Consider the following 20112-nt stretch of genomic DNA (forward strand, 5'->3'; position numbering starts at 1 on the left):
GTGGTGGCACCTGGGCCTTAGGTGTCTGCTCCATCAGCTTAGGTGTGAGCTCTTTAAGGGTCACTGTCTTCTGGCTTCATCCATGCCCAAACACTGTTGATCAGCCAACTCTGGCCTGGCTTTGCCAAGAACCCTTGTGCCTAGGATGGCGAGGAGAAATGCCCAAGAAGCCGGGCCTTGGGCATGGGGAGGCAGAGGGTGTAAGTTCCACGTAAAAAGGGGGAAGCTGCCAAGCCACCTGTGGCCCTATGAGAGGTGCCAGATTTTCCCAATTTTTCTCCTAAGGAAAGAGAAGTCCAGATTTTCATGTAAAATCTAATTTTCAAATGTTAAATTTGGCGACTGTGGATTATTGTCCTGTTGCATGTTGGGATCCATTCTTCTCCTGGCTATGTCCTGCGAGGGTGACTCTTGTGGGCAACACCCTCCCCCTCCCTCCTCCTCCCCACTCTCTTGCCCTCTAGATTCCAGATGGGTTTGGCCAGTGGGCAGAATAGATAGATCAGAGATTGAAAATTGGGAGGTCAGGATACTTAACGCCCTTGTTGCAAGCCAAAGAGACTCTCCCCCCACCCTCTGAACCTCCATCTACCCACATACTGGGGCCATTGTTTTGGCAGTGATCACATTCCTCTGCGTACTGCCACAGCTCCTACACGGTGGTGGCCTCTCTCCCAGGCTATAGCTCTTGTGGTCTGGTGACCCCTCTGTCCCTCTGTCTAGGGGAGTACTGGGTCCCTGCTGCTTGTCTCTGAGTATCTCACCATCCTTTGTTGGTTCTCTTCATCCCGTCCACGTAAATGCCTGTGTAAATAGTCCCTTCATTCTGAGCTCTCCTCAGTTAACCCTTTTGAATATGCCCTCCCTTTCCTGCTGGGAACCACCAATATATCAGCTAATTCAATTAAAAAACAACACTGTGAGGTCCAGACACACCTGGATCTGCAGTGTGAATCCTGTCAGAGGAAGCCCAGCTCACAACCCCTGCCGTATGCTCCAAGCACTGCACCTGGGCAGCAGGCAGAAGCAGAAATCACTACGCAGACCAATGCAGTGCTGTGGGTACACCATGACCTTGTGTGGAAACCGAAGAGTCAGTCCAAAGAAGGAGAAAGCCTTGAGGTGTGTACAACCAGTTTAATGACTGATGAAACCATAGAGACGCCAAACTATGGAGCACCAGGGACACAGAGGCACGAAGCCTTGGGGGGAAACACTACAGCATTATCGTGGGGAAAACGGGATCATCTAATGTTGATACTGGGGAAGAGGAGGTCCACTGGCAGCTCAGAACTATGACATTCCTCGGAGGAACATGAATCCACCCCCAAAGCAGGAGCAAGCCAGCCGCCTTCACTCCCGAACATAAATCCTGGTGCAGACCACATCATCGGCGCCGAAGGTCTGCAGAGAAGGAAAACCAATCAGTGCAGATGTCTGTACAAAAATGTTTAAAGCAGATCGCTAATAAGGCCACTTACTGCCCTGTTAAAAACTCTGTAGCAGACATTCAATTTCCTGTGCGGTGTGCTCATGCTCAGCCCTAAGGGTTTTTTTTTCCCCTTTCTTTCTTTTTTTTTTTTTTTTTCTCCCTTACACTCTGTATTGGCAGAGAGGCAACAGGGGTATAGAATTATGGTGTATGCAATTTTCCACTGCTTCTGGAACTTGGGAATGCTGACATAAAAAAAGTGCAAGTTTCCTGGCTTTGGTTTTTTAAATTAAACTGAAGTGGGTGGTGGGGAGTATGCCATATTGGACATTTCTGAAGTGGTTCTGTCTCTTTTCAAGTGACTTCAAGAGAGCAAGGGGCTTGGGCAGCTGGAGCCCTGGGGTTCAGCACTGACCAGCCAGGTGGGATAGCTTCAGAGAGGGTGTAGAAGTACCTTCCAGGAAGCAACTGTCCAGCCTGGGAGACACCTGAGATGTTGTATAAGTAATACTCAGGTTACCTGCAAGCTAGAAACATGGTCTCAACTGCAAAAGCACAGTGTCATCGGCATCCAGACCCCGCTCTGCAACTCACAGCTGGGTGAGCTGGGGCACTGCTCTGGTCTCTTGGACAGTTTGGGGGTGGAGGGGGGAGGGAGTTGAGGGGAGGGGTGCAATTGAACAAGATCCCACAGTTCTTTCCAGCTACTATTCTGTGACTGTTTGTTTGTGTGCTGTGGGGAGGACACAAATCATTCCACGAATGGAAGAGCACGGTTTTCTTCTGGCCTCTGAAATGATATCACTGTAAGTAAGCTGTCTCAACTCTTCCAAAAACTAGAAATTACTCATAGGCCTGCTCTCCTAGGTCTCTCACAGGCAATTGGAACAGAGAAAGCAATATGTATGTTAAAAAAACACAAAAATTTTAAAAAAACAATTTCCTCACTCTGTAGACTGACGTAGATATGTTTGTTTGCAGACGTACATTTTTCTGTGGGAGGGTCCCTATCTTTCAGATTGTCAAAGGGGCCTGAGGTTAAAAGCCCTGAACTAAGAGCTTGAATACACTTGGATCTTCCCCTGGGTCCCTCAGTTGACCATGAGATGCTCTCAGAGAACATGAGCTGGGACGTTATTGAAACATGTGTGTTTCAGGGAAATACTAGTCATTATTGATTATGAAGGAAGCAAATGCTCATCACCAGCCTCTTTTCTAAGTAGGGAACTTCTCATCATACCGGCACAGCTGTACCTGCTCTGGACACCTTCTCTGTCCTATTCCCTTTCCTCATTAGTGAGGAATGCAGACAATGCCGGGTGCTGGGGCAGGGTGAAGCGGGGGTTCCCATGGAAATTCACCTCTCAGATGTCCAGACCGCTCAGAACTTTGTCAGTTTTCCAAAACTCTTCCAGCTCTGTGGCCATGGAGTGTTACGTGGAAGGCCAGAGTTTGGGGATTGGACTCTATACCTGTGCTGGAATGACCGACACCTCCCCCAGGCCAACAAATGGCTTCACGAAACAAGAAGAAATCGCTACATTTCCAATCACATTTGAAATGTCCTTCTCAGCCTGCAAACTATGCTCAGAGGTTCCTGAAAGAAAATCTCTGTATAATGTGCCCGAGTGGTTTAAGGGACTACACTCAATTTTCAAAAGAAGGCAATTTACAGCCTGGGGGTGCTGGGAGAGCTTATTTAAGTTAACTAGAATAAATTTCCTCTTGTTATACAGAGACAGCATCTCATCTCCCTACATTTGGATTTATTAATGATAATAACCCTTGGAACAAAAGCCCACATTTTAGATCCCAAATGCCAAGAATTAGTCCTCCCTTTGAGGCTCGTATGTACGTCTGCCGAGCCAGGGAAGGATGCACGGGTGGAGCTGTAGTGGGCAATTTGGAAGTGGTGGAGTTCTCCTAGCAGAATTGGGCCCATGCGCTGGCTGCTCAGATACTACTGAGATTAATAAAATCACACTTTCTCACAGACCACACGGAGCCTACTTAACCCTTAGCTACACTCAAGAACTCTAAAATCATCTCCCTATTTTCTATCCCTGGTACCAATGAACAATACGTGCCTTTTCCTCCTAAATTTCCATGTCTCAGCCTCAAATTGCTCCCCCAACCCCATCAACTATTCCTGCCCTTGAAACAACATTAACCAGATTGCAAATGAAGCCAGTCCTTTCTCATGAAAGAAAGTATGTGAAATCATCTCAGGGAAGGACAAGAGGAGACAGCGAGTGAGATCAAGCAGCCTCCGTTAAAGTAATAGAGACAGCTCAATTTAGGGTCTTCTTGCAGAATAAACATGTAATTTCAGGGCTGAGAGAGACCTCAGGGATCAAACTTTAGCCCAACCCCTCATTTTACAGCTCGGGGAGGGAAGGGCCATGCCCAGGTCACACGGCGAGTCCTGTCCTAGCATTCCTTGCCACCTCCTTTCCCGACATTTCAGGGTGACACTTGCTAGGCTGGGGCAGGCAGGCAGTCTTTGAGTGGAAATGTTAACAGGCCTGATGGAGAACAAAGGATATCATTTCCTGGTTACCCACAACAGCGTTCCCCTTTTCTAGTGGGGGCGTTGTGGGGACGGGGAAGGGTATTACAAGGAAAGCTTGGTCTGTTCTGAAACACAAAGAGAGAGTGGCAGGGAGGTGTTCTTTCCTCTGTCTTCTTTGCCCCCGTACCTAAATAAAGGGGGAGGAGGTGTGTGATTAAACTACAGGGGTTTCTAACTTGGCCTCACCAGGTATATTTTGTGTGGCCAGGGATGTTTAAAATGTTTCAATCTGATTACCTTTAAGGTAGAGCCCACCCTCTTCAGTTCCAAAGGCCCCACCCTCCACATTGTGTTAACACTGTGACCGCCCCAAATTAGCATCACTGTACTTGTCTGGCTCCGGAAGGCCATTGGAGTTTATAGATCCAGGGGTAAAAATGTTCTTTAAGGCTCTCAGTGCAGGCATACTAAAATTTCTGAAATCTTTCCCAGGCAGCAAAATGGGGAATGAGGTGGGGCGGGGGGGGGTGGGGGGAATCCCTTCTGCAGAGTGAACCCTGGGACCTCCCAGAGCCCAAGCATTCTGAGCCCGGCTGGAGGGGAGGCCGGCTTAAGCAAGTCAGCAAGTCATCACAGGGATGCATGGGTTTGTATAGAGGCCGGCAAGGCAGCCCGTCTCTGGCCCCTGCTCTGCCCTCTGAGCCACTCCTCTCTCCTGCCAACCATCTAACAATGATTTCCTCTGACCTAAACTGTCATCTCAAGCTTTCTGCTCACATTTTAACCCAGGGCAAAGAGTGTCTCTCCCTGATTGGATGAGTGAAGGTGATGATCGTGGGGCCCGCCACAGGCAACATCTGGAGAACTGCAGGCTTGTTTCAGGGTCAAGGGGCCTCACTCACCAGGATGAGCTCGTCGTTGGCCAGCTCGCGGGTCCAGTAGGTTTTGGGGCCGTCCCCCTCAAGGAGAGTTTGTGTGCAGTGGATCTTGTTCTCATTCTCCCAAGTGGCTAAACTCTGCGGGCAGGAAGACCATTAGTGACATTAATTACACTCTTGGCAGCGGGAGCAGAGACAACAATGAGCATGGGAGAATAATTGCTGTGCAGAGAAGCAACACATGGTCCCTGTCAGCAGGGCACAGAACCTTCTGTGCTGTGCCGTATCAAGCCCAAATTCAGAGGGCTGACCGCGGATTTTATGGGGTATAAATATACCTTGTATTACACAAGTACACACACACACTCACTGAAGCAGCAAAGCCTCAGGCACACTTTACATCTCCAGGAATAAAATTGAGGGCACGCAATGATTCATTTATGTCAAAATGGACGACCCCTTCAAGCAATTTTGCTATTCAAGGCAAGAAGCTTCTCATATCAGAAGTATAAAATTTTAGAATGGTAAAGACACCGTATTTGTAACCACATCTGTAGTCAGCAGATCAGGAGCTCTGCTCCTTGCATGGATTTGGGGATAATGCCTTCCTTTCTGTTTGCACTCATCAGACGCAGCACACAGCCTGCTCTGATAAACCTGAGTGTCTCTGGCTCTGAGGATAAAAACACAGCCACTTTCCAGGTTACATGTCTCTAGAAAAAAATTTTTTTAAGTCTGAAGGGTCTCCATGCTGTTGTAGGTGGGAGGCAAAAGGAGGGATTCCCTGCAGTTTTCCCCAGCGTCTGCACAAAGCAAAATGCTGTACAGCTGGGTTCCAAGGCTGTACTGAATGTGCACATACTTGCTTTTTAACTAACACATGGGACACATTCACTAGGCAGGGCAGGGATAAAGCCCCACTCTCCAGGCTGTCGTGTGAACCTTTGATTTTTCTTTTTTAACCAGAATTACTGTCTCTGGCAGTAGTCACCATTGGATGTCCCCAAATTGAGTCCTGCCTATCGCCAGGGCTTCTACCTTAGACCCCCAGACCTTCCCTCTAAGCTGTCCTGCTCTTTTGTTTTTACAAACGGTGCAGTGGCTGGGGCTCCAATCCTGCCAGCTCCAAGCCCGGACATCATTTTCAGGCTGTGCTAACTCTGGGGGCTAAATATTGCTTTGTGGGACAGTGTGCTCCTGGGGGCCTGTGACTCTGTGTCCTCCCAAACCCCATGCCCAGAGAGTCCCACTCTAGATCAGACAGGCACAACTCAGGAAAGGTGAAAAACAATGTCTCACTCTCTCGAATGTTATTCGTTCTTTTTTTAAACCTTGGGGAGAGGAGGGAGACATTTTGTCACTTTTTAACTAAGTGGTAGCAGCAGCGAATTGTTTTTCCTTCTGTCCTCAAAATCCACGAGGAGCCAGCCCTCCATTCTAGTCCAGAGACCAACCAAATGCAATTTTTGCCCATCTAAAAAAGGAATTTACAACCCCTTGCTTCAGTCCACCCGTTCATCCACCCTGGGACCGATATACGAAGAAATACAGAATTCTTGCCCTTGAGGACTAAGAGAGAGACCTTAGTCCATTTTCCAGGCAGAATCTGCCTTGCTTTTGGAAAGATTCCGTCGTTTCCTTTAAGAAACCAAACTGAGGGCGGGCGGGAGAGGTCCCGGGGCCATCGAGACTGCTGAAACTGGATCCAGAGCATTCTCAGGGCGCCCAGAGACCCGGGAGGGCGGGACGCGAGAGCTACCGCTCCACCTGCGGCAGGAAACGTGGCAGCCTCGCGGCCAGGGAACCTAGCGGCCCTGAAACCTCCTCCTCCCCCGCCTCCTGCGCTCGCGCTGAGGATCGCAGCAAAACGCTGCGGAAGGCCCTGCAAGGAACGCGGTGCAACCCAGAGCCCGCGCTTTAGGCACGGCTGTTAGCACCTCGGGAGGCGACTTAGGGATGAGGTTGGGGAGGGGTTGGGGTAGGCCTTTCTCTTGAGCCCAGGGGAACGCGGCGCACAGATCCTCTCTTCAAACAGCCGGTGCACACGCCCCGCAAGGAAAGGGCGCCACAGGCTGCAAAAGGAGCCGGGGGTTCGTCTGGCTGCAGCGGTTCACGGGTAGGGAGCGGGGACGCGGGAACGCTGCCCAGACTCTGGGGCCTCACCCTGCACTTGCGTCCGTCCACTGTCTCCTCCTCAAAGCCTTCTCCGACCTTGAAGTTGATCTCAGTCGTGCGCACCGTGGTGGATGTCTTGATGTAGAACTGATCCCCGTCCTGGCGGATCTCCACGTGCGGCTTGGACGCAGCCGCCACGGCCACTTTCCTCAGCATGGCGTTCACACCTGCGCAGGGAAGAATGGGCGCGACTCACGGGGCCTCGCCACCCGCCAGTCGTCCCAGGACTGGCCGGGCAGTTCTCAAACCCTCTGACTATATATAGATGGGAGCCTTAAAACTGATTCATTCCTCCCCCTGCCCTCGCCCTGATTTTTTTTTTTTTTCCGAGTGAGCAACTGAGGCTCAGAGAGGGTAAGCGGCCTCCCCTGAGTAGCACAGTGTATTTCGTGGTAGGGCCTGGTCTCAAACTGAGTCCTCAATTTTAAAGTCCCTGACCCACCTAGGACTTCAGTAATAACCTCTCCTCGAGATTATCTAGCACGAGATAAAGGCCGAACCGTCGGGGAAAGCGCCAAGCATCCAGCAAACGCTCTCTGGATGCGCGGATCCCGGGCTCTACTCGCCACTTCTAGATGGGGTGCGCCTTGGAATTCGCCCCCATCTATCGCACCGGGGACTCCCTCTTGCCTGGTGTTGGTCCCTAAAGCCCACCCTCTGCGGGTCGGGGGCGCCGCCGGCTGCTGCTCCCCGTCGGGGCACGCCGTCCGCGCCAGCTTACCCAGCGCCTTGAGCAGCTCGTCGAAATTCTCGCTGCTGCGCATCTTCCAGGTGCCGGCGAAATTGGGCATCTTGGCAGTGGTGGCGGCGGCGGGAAGGTGGCGGCAGGCACGGACAGCTGCGGCGCAGCGGGCACACTCCAAGCTGCAAGGCGGAGACTGCGGCTCTGCGCCCAGCCCCACGCGCCTTGAGTCTCCGGGAGAGCGCCCCCAACCCCCGCGCTGCTCCAAGCACCGCCCCGCCAGCCCCGCCCCCGCCCCCCGCGGCCCCTACCCAGCGTGAGCCCAGCTCCCAGCCCTACCGTGACCCCACTCTGCCCCTTGGCGTTCCAGTCTCCAGTGGTGCAGGCTTGGCACCAGCTCTCCTACAACTCTGGGTGGGGGGCGCCTCTGCCACCCCCAGGCTACTCACATCCTTCTTTAAAGTGGGTGGTGGGAGAGGGTTAGCTGAAACAAGGTTGGCCAAGAGGGGGAAATTGTTGAAGCTAGGCGGTGGGGACTTGGGAAAATCATTATACCATTCTCTCTACTTTTGCATTTGTTTGAGAATATACATAATATAAAGTTAAAATAAGTGGGGAGTGGGTCCATCAGGGGATGAGAGCCTTTCCCCACTCCCAGTCGCCTCCACTCCCAGTCCGGGATCCTATTCCGCACCCCTCCCACCCCCCCAACCCCCCCAACCTCCATAACACCACCAACACCACCAACACCACAAACAGGACCATGGGAGCAAGTGGCGGAAAAACCTCAAACCACTCCAGCACCGTCTGGGCGCTGCCGCGCAGAACCCAGGATCGCGCGAGATTGTGGGTCCTCCACGTTGGTAGGGCGGGAGGGAGCCCAGGCTGCTGTACCCTTGTGGGTAGCTCAGACATACTGCGGTTCGAGACGGGTGGAGTGAGTAAGCTCCAGAACCCTGGGTAGGAGCGGCCTGTTTTGCAGAAAAGTGAGGCTTTGTACTCGCAGGCAGGCTGGGAGGGCCAAGTGGAGGAAGTCTTCTCTCTTCTCCCTTTGATCCCAAATATGCACCATACCTAAAGCCCCCTCAGTGTCTCCTCTACGGAAGTACAGGAGTACGGACACTTCACCGCAGCTCTTAGAGCTGTCCACAGCAGACCCTAAAATTCCCTTCCAGTCTCTTTCCACTATTCGGCCATCAGTACGCCTTGGCAAGCTACATAACTCAGGATTCTAGAAGCTGCCATGCATCTTCCCACCTCTAAGCCTTTGCCCCTGCTATGCCCTCTCCCTGGAATGCCCTTTTCCTCCTCGGGTTAATAAAATCTTGCCCATTCATCAAAGTCCATCTTTATGCTGTCTCTTTTGAAATTTCGTTTCCTAATCAAATATGATTATTTTTCTCTGAACCCACAGAATCCATGTTTGGTCCTGCTCTTTTTTCAGTTTTAATCCTGCTATAAACTGAACTCCTGGAGGGCAGGGATTGAGTGTTTATCAACTTGTCCTCTCTTCCACAGGCTTAGCCAGGTGGGGCTCAATCAATAAGCACTGATTTGAGAAGGGTGTATGTGTCCTGCAGCCCAGAGGTAGTGCAGGGGTGAAGATTTCCGGAGGGACTGTGGGAATCTGTACTGAGTGCCTGCTGAACAGGACTCTGGACCTTTGGAGGTGTCTGGGGCTGGGCTCCTGCCCTGAGGCCCCGAGGAGCTGTCCTAGAAAGCAGCTGAGGACAGGAGAAGGGAGAGGAGCCATCACCAGCTGGAAAGGGGTGTGGGCAGAGCCAGCTTTATGGATGTGAGACCTATGTAGTCACACGGGGCCATGCACTTGGCAGGGCCCAGTGGTTGGTTCAATGATCTGCTACTGCCATCTTGAAATTCTTAATCATTTTTGAGCAAGGGGTCCTGTATTTTCATTTTGCACCGGATCCACAGATTATGCACCTGATCCTGAGTGTGGGAGGCAGAGGATAGGGCTGCCACAGAATCAAACCCACTTTACAGAGGGTCTGGTATCTGAACAGTGAGGAGGAAAAACAGGGGTGCCATCTATCTAACACAAGCCTCTGCCCCCATCCAATTCTCCCCCGCAACATGGCCTCCACCATCTTCAGACCAGGCTGGGGAGGGGCTGGAGCAGGACAGTGGAGGGCAGCAAAGCTGGGAGTCAAGACCATAGGGAAAGCTGTAAAGGTGACTGGCAGGTCTTGCAGTGGGTGTGCAAAGGGGGAAAGAGGAAAAGAGGCAGGAGGGGGAAGTCATGGTAAAGGAATAGAGAGGATGGGGCCAGAGGGGTCAAATGAAGAGGCTCACGCCCAGGTTGGGGCTGGTATGATGGAGGACATTGGTGCATTGTCCAGGCACTGAGCAAGGGTGGGAGAAGGATCCAGGAAGGGGAGGGCACAGCCAGATCAGAGTGTGAGATCGTCCTGGGGTCCTGTGAACCCACTGTCCTTGTTAATGAAGTTCAGAGCTGGCCAGGGCAGACAGCCCTGGGGCTAAGACTTCTCAGATGCCCCAAACGTTATGAAGGGTCACATGGAGGTGGGGAGGGCAGCTCCCATCACCAGCCTGGCTACTGGGGAACCCCAGAGCCAAAGGGCAGCACAAACCCTACCACTGTGTTATTTCTGTGGACCCAGCCTGAGGATCCAGAGCAGGGCTCCTGCCGGGGGGAAGAGCTAACTCTTGGCCTAGGCCTCAGGACAGATCGGCAGAATCACCCCAACTCCTCCGCGCCTCCCTGCCCTCTCTCATTCCTTCTCTTGTTTCACCCTTCCATTCACTAATTTTGCCAGCCACCTCTCTGAGCTGGGAACTGGGTTGGGCTCTGGGAATAGTGACCAATCAAAATCCAGGTCCTGTCTTGAGGGTCCATCATTTAACTGGGGGAAAAAACCTAGAAAATCTGCAATCTCCATGTGGGCTAATAGTGCCTATGAGGCAGGCTTTTAGCCCAGCCTGTTCTGAGCCTTAAGAGTCTATCAAGGGAATTCCCTGGCCGTCCAGTGGTTAGGATTCCACGCTTCCACTGCAGGGGACCTGGGTTTGATCCCTGGTAGGGAAACTAAGATCCCACAAACTGCACATGCAGCTAAAAAAAAAAAAAAAGAAGATTCTATCCAGAGAGGTTAAGGGAGTGAGGGGGTATGTTCAGAAAGAACATGTGCAAAGCCAGGAGTTGTAGAACAGGGCTGCGTGTTTGGGGACCACGTGTCCTTTGGCGTGGCTGGAGTGCATTGTCTGAGGGGCGTGAGGCCGGAGGTGACACAGGAGGTGAGCAGAAGTCACTCCACTAAGTGCACACGGCCACGAAGCAGTGCTCCTGGGGGGCACATAGAAGGGTTTTAGCGGAGGTGAGCCATGATCCTATGGCATTTTGGGGAAGTAAATTTGCCACTGCCTCAGTGTGGAGGATGGATCAGATGGGGCAAACATTGCCGGAGGCCCAGGGAGGAAGCTGTGCCCTGCATGGGCAGGCAGAAGTGCTATTGGCGGTGGAGCCTGGAAGGGGACGGGTTAGAGAATGGTGGTTCCTGAACGCCAGTCTGTGACTTGAGGCAGGCATCCCAGCAACCTGGAGGTGCTTTCTAGGAATCAGATTCTCAGGCCTGGCCCTGGAGCTTTGGATTCAGTAAGTCAGGGAAGGGCCCAGGGAGCTCTGTTTGACAAGTCTTCCGGGTGATTCTCCTTGTACAGCCAGGTTGGCCTTACCATATTGTATGACCAGCTACGCCTGGCAGGGAAGGGGAAGTTGAAGGAAGGGACCAGGGTGACTCCCTGGTGTCTGGATTGTACACTTGGTGGTCTGATTTGCTGCTAAGGGAGCACACGGGCAGGAGATCAGTCCTGTTTGGGATGTGTTGGGTGTGAGTTGTCTGGGGCATCCAGAACCCAGCGGGCAGCGGGCAGTGTGGTCCTAGAGTTCTGGAGAGAGATCTGAGATGAGACAGTGGTGTGGGTGTTGCATGCGGGGGGCAGTTGAAGCCACGAGTGTGGGTGAGATGTCCAGGGACAGGGCACAGATAGGGAAGAGCAGATGGCTGAGGCGGAGCTTGGAAACTCTCAGCGTGTAGGGGGCAGGTGAGCAGGGGAGAGCCAAAGGAAGCAGGAGGAAAAGCAGAGGGTGATGTCTTACCAGCTAGGAGCACAGTGCTGTACAAAAGGAGGGAAGGGCCAACAGTACCAGCTGCTCCAGGGAGGTTCATGGAGGCAGGGGAGTGAACAGGTGACTCAGGTGACTCAGGTGACTGCAACCAGAGCAGTTTCAGAAGGTGGTGGAGTCTGAAAGTAGGCTGCAACGGGTTGAGTTTGGAATGGAAAGAGTGAAATGGAAGCAGAGAATGTAGACTCTTCTTTAGAAAAGCAAGGCTATATGGGGGAGAGGAGAGAGAGAGAGATTAGCAGTTATGAGAGGAGGTGGCATCTGCATTTTGGATGGAGGAGATCTGATATTTATAGGCTGAAGGCAGAAACTAAAGGAAAGGTAGAAGATGCAGGAGAAAGAAGATGGATACAGGTGGTAAAGAGGAGAGAAGATGAGACCCAGAGCGTAGGTGCAGGTGTGTACCTTCAGGGGGAGGCAGGAGGAAAGGGAGCTAGAAGTGAAAGGAGCTCCTCAGTTCTCTCCTTTCCCCATTAAGTAGGAGATGGGCTTCTGTAAAGAGTGAGAGGAAGGTTGCAAGGTTGGGCTCTTGGCCTTGGAAGAGACCCTTCTGGAAATGGGAGAGGTGAGTCAGGCTGCACAGAAGGGATGCTGGGCACCAGGCAGGCTCCCGTGAGGTCTGACAGGACTGGGGCGGGGAGAAAATGGAGGGGCTCGAGTTCTGGATGTCCCGTGAAGTTGAAGAACGTGTATCCTGGGGGCTGGAAGGAAGGTGGGCGTGGTTAGAGAGCAAGATGCTGGAGTTTAGGATGATGAAGCCATCTTTTTTTTTTTTTTTTTTTTTAAGTAATTATTTATTTATTTATTTATTTATTTTGGCTGTGTTGGGTCTTCGTTTCTGTGCGAGGGCTTTCTCCAGTTGCGGCAAGTGGAGGCCACTCTTTATCGCGGTGCGCGGGCCTCTCACTATCGCGGCCTCTCCTGTTGCGGAGCACAGGCTCCAGACGCGCAGGCTCAGTAGTCATGGCGCACGGGCTTAGTTGCTCTGCAGCATGTGGGATCCTCCCAGACCAGGGCTCGAACCCGTGTCCCCTGCATCGGCAGGCAGATTCCCAACCACTGCGCCACCAGGGAAGCCCCGAAGCCATCTTTAAGATGCTGATGTATGTTATGAATCTTAAAGAAAGGCATTTGGTATGCAGCATTTCCTGAATCTCATATCTGTGAAATATCCTGCAAGACTGGTGTGGCACCAAACCCACTTTGATCAATTCCACTAAAAGACAATGGGAGCCGTGGAAGATTTTTAAGGAGAAAAGTGACTTCGTCAGATTGCATTTTAAACAGATCCCTCTGGTGACCTGTATGGAGGATGAATTGAAGGAGATTGAGAGCTAATGCATGGAAACCAATGAGGAGTTTACTGCAACAGTCCAGGCAGGAGATAAAGAGGGCTCAAGACTGAGAAGGGAGCAGATTGAGAAATATTTAGAAAGTAAAATCAGTAGGGCAAGGGGGCTGAAGGAGAAAACTATATATGTGTGTGTTGGGGGGTCCTAGCTTAGAGGTGACATGGAAGGTGAGAGCCCCAACCCAGATAGATAATTTCATGAGAAGAATGTTGAGGTCCACCTTGGATGATATAATAGCTTTCAGGTTCATGGGGACATACAGATGGAACTATTAGGAGGTGAAATTCCATAAAACAACAGGAGGGAGCATTCGGGAAGGCCTCTGCGATGAGGAATTCAGTCTGCCATAGTGTGGGGCTCTGGGGGTAGAGAAACAGCCTGGTCTGGGATGAAGAAGGTCTGGGTTAATATGGATCACAACATTTGAATTTCAGGCTTCAGAGTGGGTCTCTGCTGGGACAGTGGGAGGCCGGGTGACAGGGGCTTATAGTTCCAAATGGAATTCTGGTGACAAACGGTCTGGGAGCTGGGCAGTGCCCTGCCTGGGCAGCCAAGAAAGGGTGTCAAACTCTGGCCCCTGACTCCTTAGTCGAAGGAGATTCAACTGGCACTGGCAGGTGGGCAAAGGTGACTTCTTGGCTGAGCACAGCTACACACTGTCAATCAATTCTACATCTACGGGATTCTAGCACATTCCCAGGGTGCCCTGTGTATTTGCTGCATGCTCACACACACACGTGCTTACTGTCAGGATCCGCTTTTTGTTTTGATCTTTGAATCTCTAGAGCAAAAAGACTCTTTTGGAACATAAAATGCATGGGTAGATTCATCCACTCAGCATTTGTGGAGGGGGTACTGTGGGCCAGACATGGGGTTAAGAGGTGAAGGGACATGGTTCCAGAACTCACAGCCTGGTGGGGAAGATAGATGCACCAAATAAAGTTTGAGACAATGTGGTGAGTGCTATGAAGGGGGAAGGGGAGGCACTTTGGGAGCCCAGGGGAGGGCGTCTCACTTCCAGGGCATCTGAACTTCCCGGAGAAGGTGACATTAAGCTTCAGCAGGGCTGTGAAGGGTGACTAGGATTTCAACAGGCAGACAAAGGGGAAAGGACAGAGGAAACAGCAGAGGCAAAGGGCTGGAGCCAAGCGGGGCTCTGAGGCCCCTTACAGCTCCAATAGGGAACAGGTCTCTCTCTCTCAGAATCAGATGGCCTCACTTTAGGGTCCAAGGATCCCAGAATCCAGGCCAAAAGTGGGTGTCATCAGCTGCCTGCAGTTGCCTATGGGATGTGGCCAATTCCTGGCATTTCCTCCCTGATGTAGATCTCTCAGGGGCCTGGGCCTTCTCTCCAAGACCCCTTTGTTCTCTGGCTGGCAGCCCTTGCCTACGCAGACCCCACGTTGCCAGCTCCTCCCAGGCCACTGACCTGCATCCCTGTCGGGGTATTTCTGCTGAGCTTTGCGACTTTTGCCTGGAGGCGCGCCAGGGCCTCAGCCTCCCAGGGGCCCTGCTGGCCTGGCCCCATGCCCTTAGGCAGGCCGAATTCATGCTGGAAGAATGGAGGTCAGAGTTCAGTCCGAAAGCTGGGGGCTATGAGAGTCCCAGTGGGGGTCTTCAGGACAGCTCTCCATAGTGGGGGCTGGGGACACTGAGCCGGGACAATCTGGAAGTCAGCAGAACAGGACAAAGAAGAACTGGATTCCCGGGGAAGGCTGGGGATGGGGCTGCACTTGCCCTGCTGGGTGGGTTTCTTCTAGGTTAGTGGAGTGGAAGGAGCCCTGGACTGGGAGTCAAGGAGAGGCAGCGCCAGCGCTGAAGGGGTCCTGGGGATCACGGAGACCCTCAATAGAATTAAGGCAAGTAGCTAACATTTATTGAGCTTTTACTTTGTGCCAGGCACTGTAGTAAGTGCTTCACGAGTATTCATTCATTTTTTACCACTGTCCTGTGAGTGGTCCTCATTTATAGATGAGGGAACTGAAGCACAGGAGATGAAGTACCAGTTCAATGTCACTCAGCTAGCTAAGACAGATCTGAGAGGTGAACCCAGGTGGGCTGGCCCCAGACTCATGCTCTTACCACCCCACTCCACTGGTTTATTGTACAGATGGGGACCTAGAAGCCCAGAGACGGGTGCCTGGCCCCAGGTCAAACAGTGGAGCAGGGTGGAGCCCTCATCCTTGCCCGCCAGCCCCAGCGATCTTGGGCTTGTGGAGGTGTCTGGGGCCTGGGATGTCTGATCACATGAATGCTAATGAGGACAACTCTGCCTAAAACCAGGACCAGGAGAAAGAGGTGTGGCAGGTCCATGTCTCTGTGGACCAGGACTTTAGTCCTGGATCGCCACTGAGTGAAGAGGTGTGGCAGGTCCATGTCTCTGTGGACAAGGACTTTAGTCCTGGATCGCCACTTAGTGAAGAGGTGTGGCAGGTCCATGTCTCTGTGGACCAGGACTTTAGTCCTGGATCGCCACTGAGTGGCCGTACAGCATGGAGCAACACAGCTGCTGTGAACCTCCTTCCTCCTCTGTAAGGTAAAAATGAGGATACCAACCATGCCTGCTCTAAAACGTAAAATGAATTAATACATGTGAAAACAAAGGATCGAACGGTTGTCAGCCATTAGAATCTGTACTCAACTCACTCCTAGCCTGTTCACCAACCCAACTGGGAGCTCTGGCTTCTCCTTTGAGTGATCGTTTCACTCATTCATCAGATATTTATTAAGCACCTATTATGTACCAGGCTCTGAAATTCTCAAAATAACTCTGTGGCTTTTGTTATACCCATTTTATAGATTTTAAAACTGAGGTGAGAGGTTGGGTGACTTGTTCAAGGTCACAGAAGTCAGACAGAGCAAGGAATTGAATCCGTGATTGTCCGAGCCTCCTAGGAGCTGATGAGTGAGGCTGGTTCCCAACTCCCATGGTGCCACAGAATAACGGGGAAGAGGGAAGACAGAGCAGCAAGCAAGCCTAATAACTGCCCTGTAGCAGGTACAATGACAGAAGGGGGTTTTAAGAGATTTAGGAGCAGGAAGAAAGGATGGTGCCAAGGGCAGTCCCGGAAGGCTTCAGAGAAACGACGACCCTTGAGCTGAAGCTTAAAACTTCGTGTGCCAGGTGAACCTTTCAGACAGAGGGAACAGCAAGAGCACAAATCTGGTGGCTTGAAAGGCAGGGAAACGAAGGTAAGGAAATGAAGGAAAGGAAGAGAGGAAGGTAAGCGGAGGAGGGAGGAGGGAATCTCGCAGGTGTGGTGGGGGAGCGGGTGGAGCTGAGAGCTGGGAGACAGACTGTGAGGGCAGCAGGGAGGTGCTGGGGGAGGCTGCCACACCTGCTGGAGGCTGCTGCAGCCTGTCCTGGGGCATTGCTGCTACGGGACAGGGAAGGTGAGCAGCCCAGGTAGAGGTTGCATGCAGATGTATAGCATGAGGTCCCCACAGTGTTACTCTAAAACGGAAGACATTGCCAACATTAAAAATCAGAAGATTTCACACGTAAATCCAGGTTTCTGGCTCCTCTTGAAAACTCAAATGATTGAGTAACTTGGGGCTGACTTCCTGTACAACAAGCTGTTATGGGTTACATTGTGTCCCCCCAAAATCATATGTTGAAGTCCAAAATGAGGTCATGAGGGTGGACCCTGATCCGATATGACTGGTGTTCTTATAAAAGGGGAAAATGTGGACACAGACACACATAGAGGGAAGATGATGTGAGGAGACACTGGGGGAGGACGGCCATCTACCAGCCAAGGAGAGAGGCCTGGAACAGATTCTCCCGCACAGCCCTCAGAGGGAACCAGCCCTGCCAACACCTGATTCTGGACCCCTGCAGAACCGTGGACAGCAAATTCCTGTTGTCGAACCCCGTCGGTTGTAGTACATTGTTACAGCAGCTGGAGAGTGAAGGCTAGCTGAGCCTCCCCTTGGCCCTGCCCCCATTCCCCGCCCCTGCCTGGTCTCTGCAGTGGTGAAGATGGAGACTCTGCCATTTCACCCCATGTATCTGCCCCACTGTGATGCAGCGGCTCTGAGGACACCCCAGCATAACCTGCTTCACTGAGGAGCAGCGGAAGGGACGGAAGAACTTGGTGGGCCTGGTCGGTGGGCTAGCAGCCCATCTTGTCTGTGAGGTTTGAACTCAAGAGAACCACAGTCAGTACTTGGAAGGAAGGGAACAATCTCTTTAGATCATCTGAGCTTGAAGGGACTTCCTGATTGACTGGCTCTGTGGTCAAGCATCAGAGTCACCTGGGAGCTTTTGGGAAATGCAGAATCCCAGGCCCCAGCATAACCCGCTGAATCAGATCCTGCATTTGAACAAGATCCCCAGGTATCATATTCAAATTTGACAAGCCCTAGTTCTTAAACTTGGCTGTGCATTGGAAACTGGGGACTCCAGGTGAACGCTAATGCCTGGGTACCTCCCCAAGAGATGCTGATATAATTGTTTTAGGATGTGGTTTGGACATCAGATTTTAATATTTTCATATATTTGTTTGTTTGTTTATTGCCTGCAAGTAAAGGCATGCAAATATTACTAGTGCATATAACAGAAGTTCTGAGAACTGAGTACAAATATTGAGTTCTCACTGTTAGCTCTTTATTCACCAAACTCACCGGCATCACAAATAAACTTCTTCCATCCTCATTATTGCCCAACATCCAGAGGATGCTCTTCCTAGTACGGATGCCTTCCCTTCCACTGTCATAGCTGTCCTGGGATTCTATTTAAGTGCTAACTTTAGTGCCCTCCTGGACATATTCTGGGGATATTTCATCATGTGTTTGTCTAGTGCCATTTTTAAAGTACTGTAAATAAACTAGCTCAGCTAGGGTAAAAAAGATTAAGTAACAATAGAAAATTGAAAGACAAGAAAAACACTATCGATCAGAGGGCCTCTCACATGCAAAACAAATTAAAAAGGACCTGTAAATATGAGAATGATTTCTACACCTATAATGGAAGAGAAATGGGGAAAGAATCAGTTGTACCACATACAGTTTGTAAGAATTAAATGAATATTTATTAAGTGAATGAATAAAACTTGGCTGCGTGTTGCAGTCACTGGGGTCTCCAAGTGACCACAGATGCCTGAGTGCCTCCCGCAGAGGCTCTGATGTAATCGTTCTAGGGTGTGGCTTGACATCAGATTTTTAATAGCTTCCCAGGTTATTATAATGTGCAGCCAAATTAGGGAACTGCTGGTCTATTGTAGGTATTTTTTAAAATATTTATTTTATTTATTTATTTTATTTATTTTTTTGGCTGCGTCGGATCTTAGTTGCGGCATGCGGGATCTTCGCTGAGGCATTTGGGATCTTTCATTGCGGCACAGGCTCTTCGTTGTGATGCGCTGGCTTCTCTCTAACTGTGGTGTGCGGATTTTCTTTCTCTCGTTGTGGCACGCGGGCTCCAGGGTGCATGGGCTCTGCAGTTTGCAGCACGTGGGCTCTTGTTGAGCCGCGTGAGCTCAGTAGTTGTGGCACGCGGGCTTAGTTGCCCTGTGGTATGTGGGATCTTAGTTCCCCAACCAGGGATCGAACCCGTGTCCCCTGCATTGGATGGTGGATTCTTTACCACTGGACCACCAGGGAAGTCCCTATTGTAGGTATTTACACCAACTCCCCTTCCCATCAAAAAACATTTATAGCAAGTAACAAAACTAGAGCTGGGAGGTCCGGCTAGAGAACCCCAAGATGACCCTGGCTGTCTGGGGAGGGGTCCCTGCAGATGACCACCGACCAGTGAAAGGCCTGGTCAGGGCACCGTTCGGGTGAGTTGAGAAGGCTCTAGTCCTTGGACTGTAGCGTTTAAGTCCTGGGAGGGACTTGGAAATATTGTCTAAAGCCCAAAGATGTTAAGTGATTTACCCAAGATCCCATGACTATTCTTGGTAGAGCTGGGACCTGCGGGTGGGTGTCTTGAGTCCCTGTTGGAAAACTTTGTTTCTCAAACTCAGTGGTATAGTCTCTCCCCTGGGGCCTGGAAACCACTGTCATGTGTGCTGTCATAAAACGGTCATGGCCTGAAGCACTGGGTCAACTCTGGGCCCCTGCTGTGAAATCCAAGATACGTCCAACTCTGATGAACTTCAGGAAAGGCAAACAGGCTGCAGCTGACTCCGAAGACCAGATGGTTCTAATGAAGGTAGAAGGGAAACCATTTCTTCTTGGAAACCATCTAGGGACCAGCAGAGGCAGTGGAGGCAGGACCCTGCTCCCAAATTTGCAGGGGGTCCCGGTCCACCCCCTGCACTGTGGACATTAGTCAGTGTGATAGGCAGCTGGGGCTTTCAGGGTGCGAATATTGGACTTGAGGTAGAAATTACTTTTCATTTGCTTCCATTGATGCCCATCAATGGTTTTCACTAAGTAGCTGAGACAGTTGGGGGTAAGGGAGTATAAGGGAAAGAACACGGGCTCTGGAGTCCTGAGGACCAAGGTTTGAGACCCGTGCCTCTTTAACTAGCTGTGTGAACTTGGGCCAGTCACTCAACTTCTCTGAGGTTGGTTCGTGTCTGTGAACTGCAGGTATAATAATGCTGATACTCGTAGACCTCCCCTGGTTCTGGGAGGATCACATGAGATAATGTATGTGAACATACACTGTTAAGGGCAATGCCTGTTAGACAGAAGCCTGTGCTTTGTACACTGCTAAGGGTTTTGACTATGTTAGGCAGTGCATGCATGCACACGTAATGACAAACCATCTGTCTGAATTCGAATGTGTACATATATGCACAGGTCCAAGATCCCTTATTTGAATCCCTTGGGAACGGATGGGTTTCAGATGCTGAACTATGCAGATTTTCAAAATTAATATGATTCCCCATAATCAAGCACCTTAAAATTACCACAGAGAAACATGCATAGTCACACGAAATTGGATAAAGAATAAATGACCTCA

General features: G+C 51.1%; 1 protein-coding gene across 1 annotated transcript; it reads right to left on the minus strand.

The window, feature by feature from the left end:
* Positions 1 to 1117: 1117 nt before the first annotated feature.
* Positions 1118 to 7898, minus strand: CRABP1 (cellular retinoic acid binding protein 1). Its single transcript, XM_082450865.1, has 4 exons — positions 7719 to 7898; positions 6986 to 7164; positions 4847 to 4960; positions 1118 to 1404 (listed from the first exon to the last, which is right to left on the minus strand). Exons 1-4 carry the CDS (start codon positions 7786 to 7788, stop codon positions 1354 to 1356), a joined length of 414 nt encoding a protein of 137 aa, XP_082306991.1. The 5' UTR covers positions 7789 to 7898; the 3' UTR covers positions 1118 to 1353.
* Positions 7899 to 20112: the final 12214 nt, after the last annotated feature.

Source organism: Balaenoptera physalus (genome assembly GCF_965194825.1).
Source record: "Balaenoptera physalus genome assembly, chromosome: 2".
Classification (NCBI taxonomy): domain Eukaryota; kingdom Metazoa; phylum Chordata; class Mammalia; order Artiodactyla; family Balaenopteridae; genus Balaenoptera; species Balaenoptera physalus.

Bases quoted from the DNA above. Each gene is read 5' to 3' on its own strand.
- CRABP1 (XM_082450865.1), bottom strand. From the start codon at position 7,788: ATGCCCAATTTCGCCGGCACCTGGAAGATGCGCAGCAGCGAGAATTTC. The intron at 7,165-7,718 runs GTAAGCTGGCGC...TTCCCTGCGCAG, and splicing joins CGAGCTGCTCAAGGCGCTGG to GTGTGAACGCCATGCTGAGG. The intron at 1,405-4,846 runs GTGAGTGAGGCC...CCTTCTCTGCAG, and splicing joins CCAACGACGAGCTCATCCTG to ACCTTCGGCGCCGATGATGT.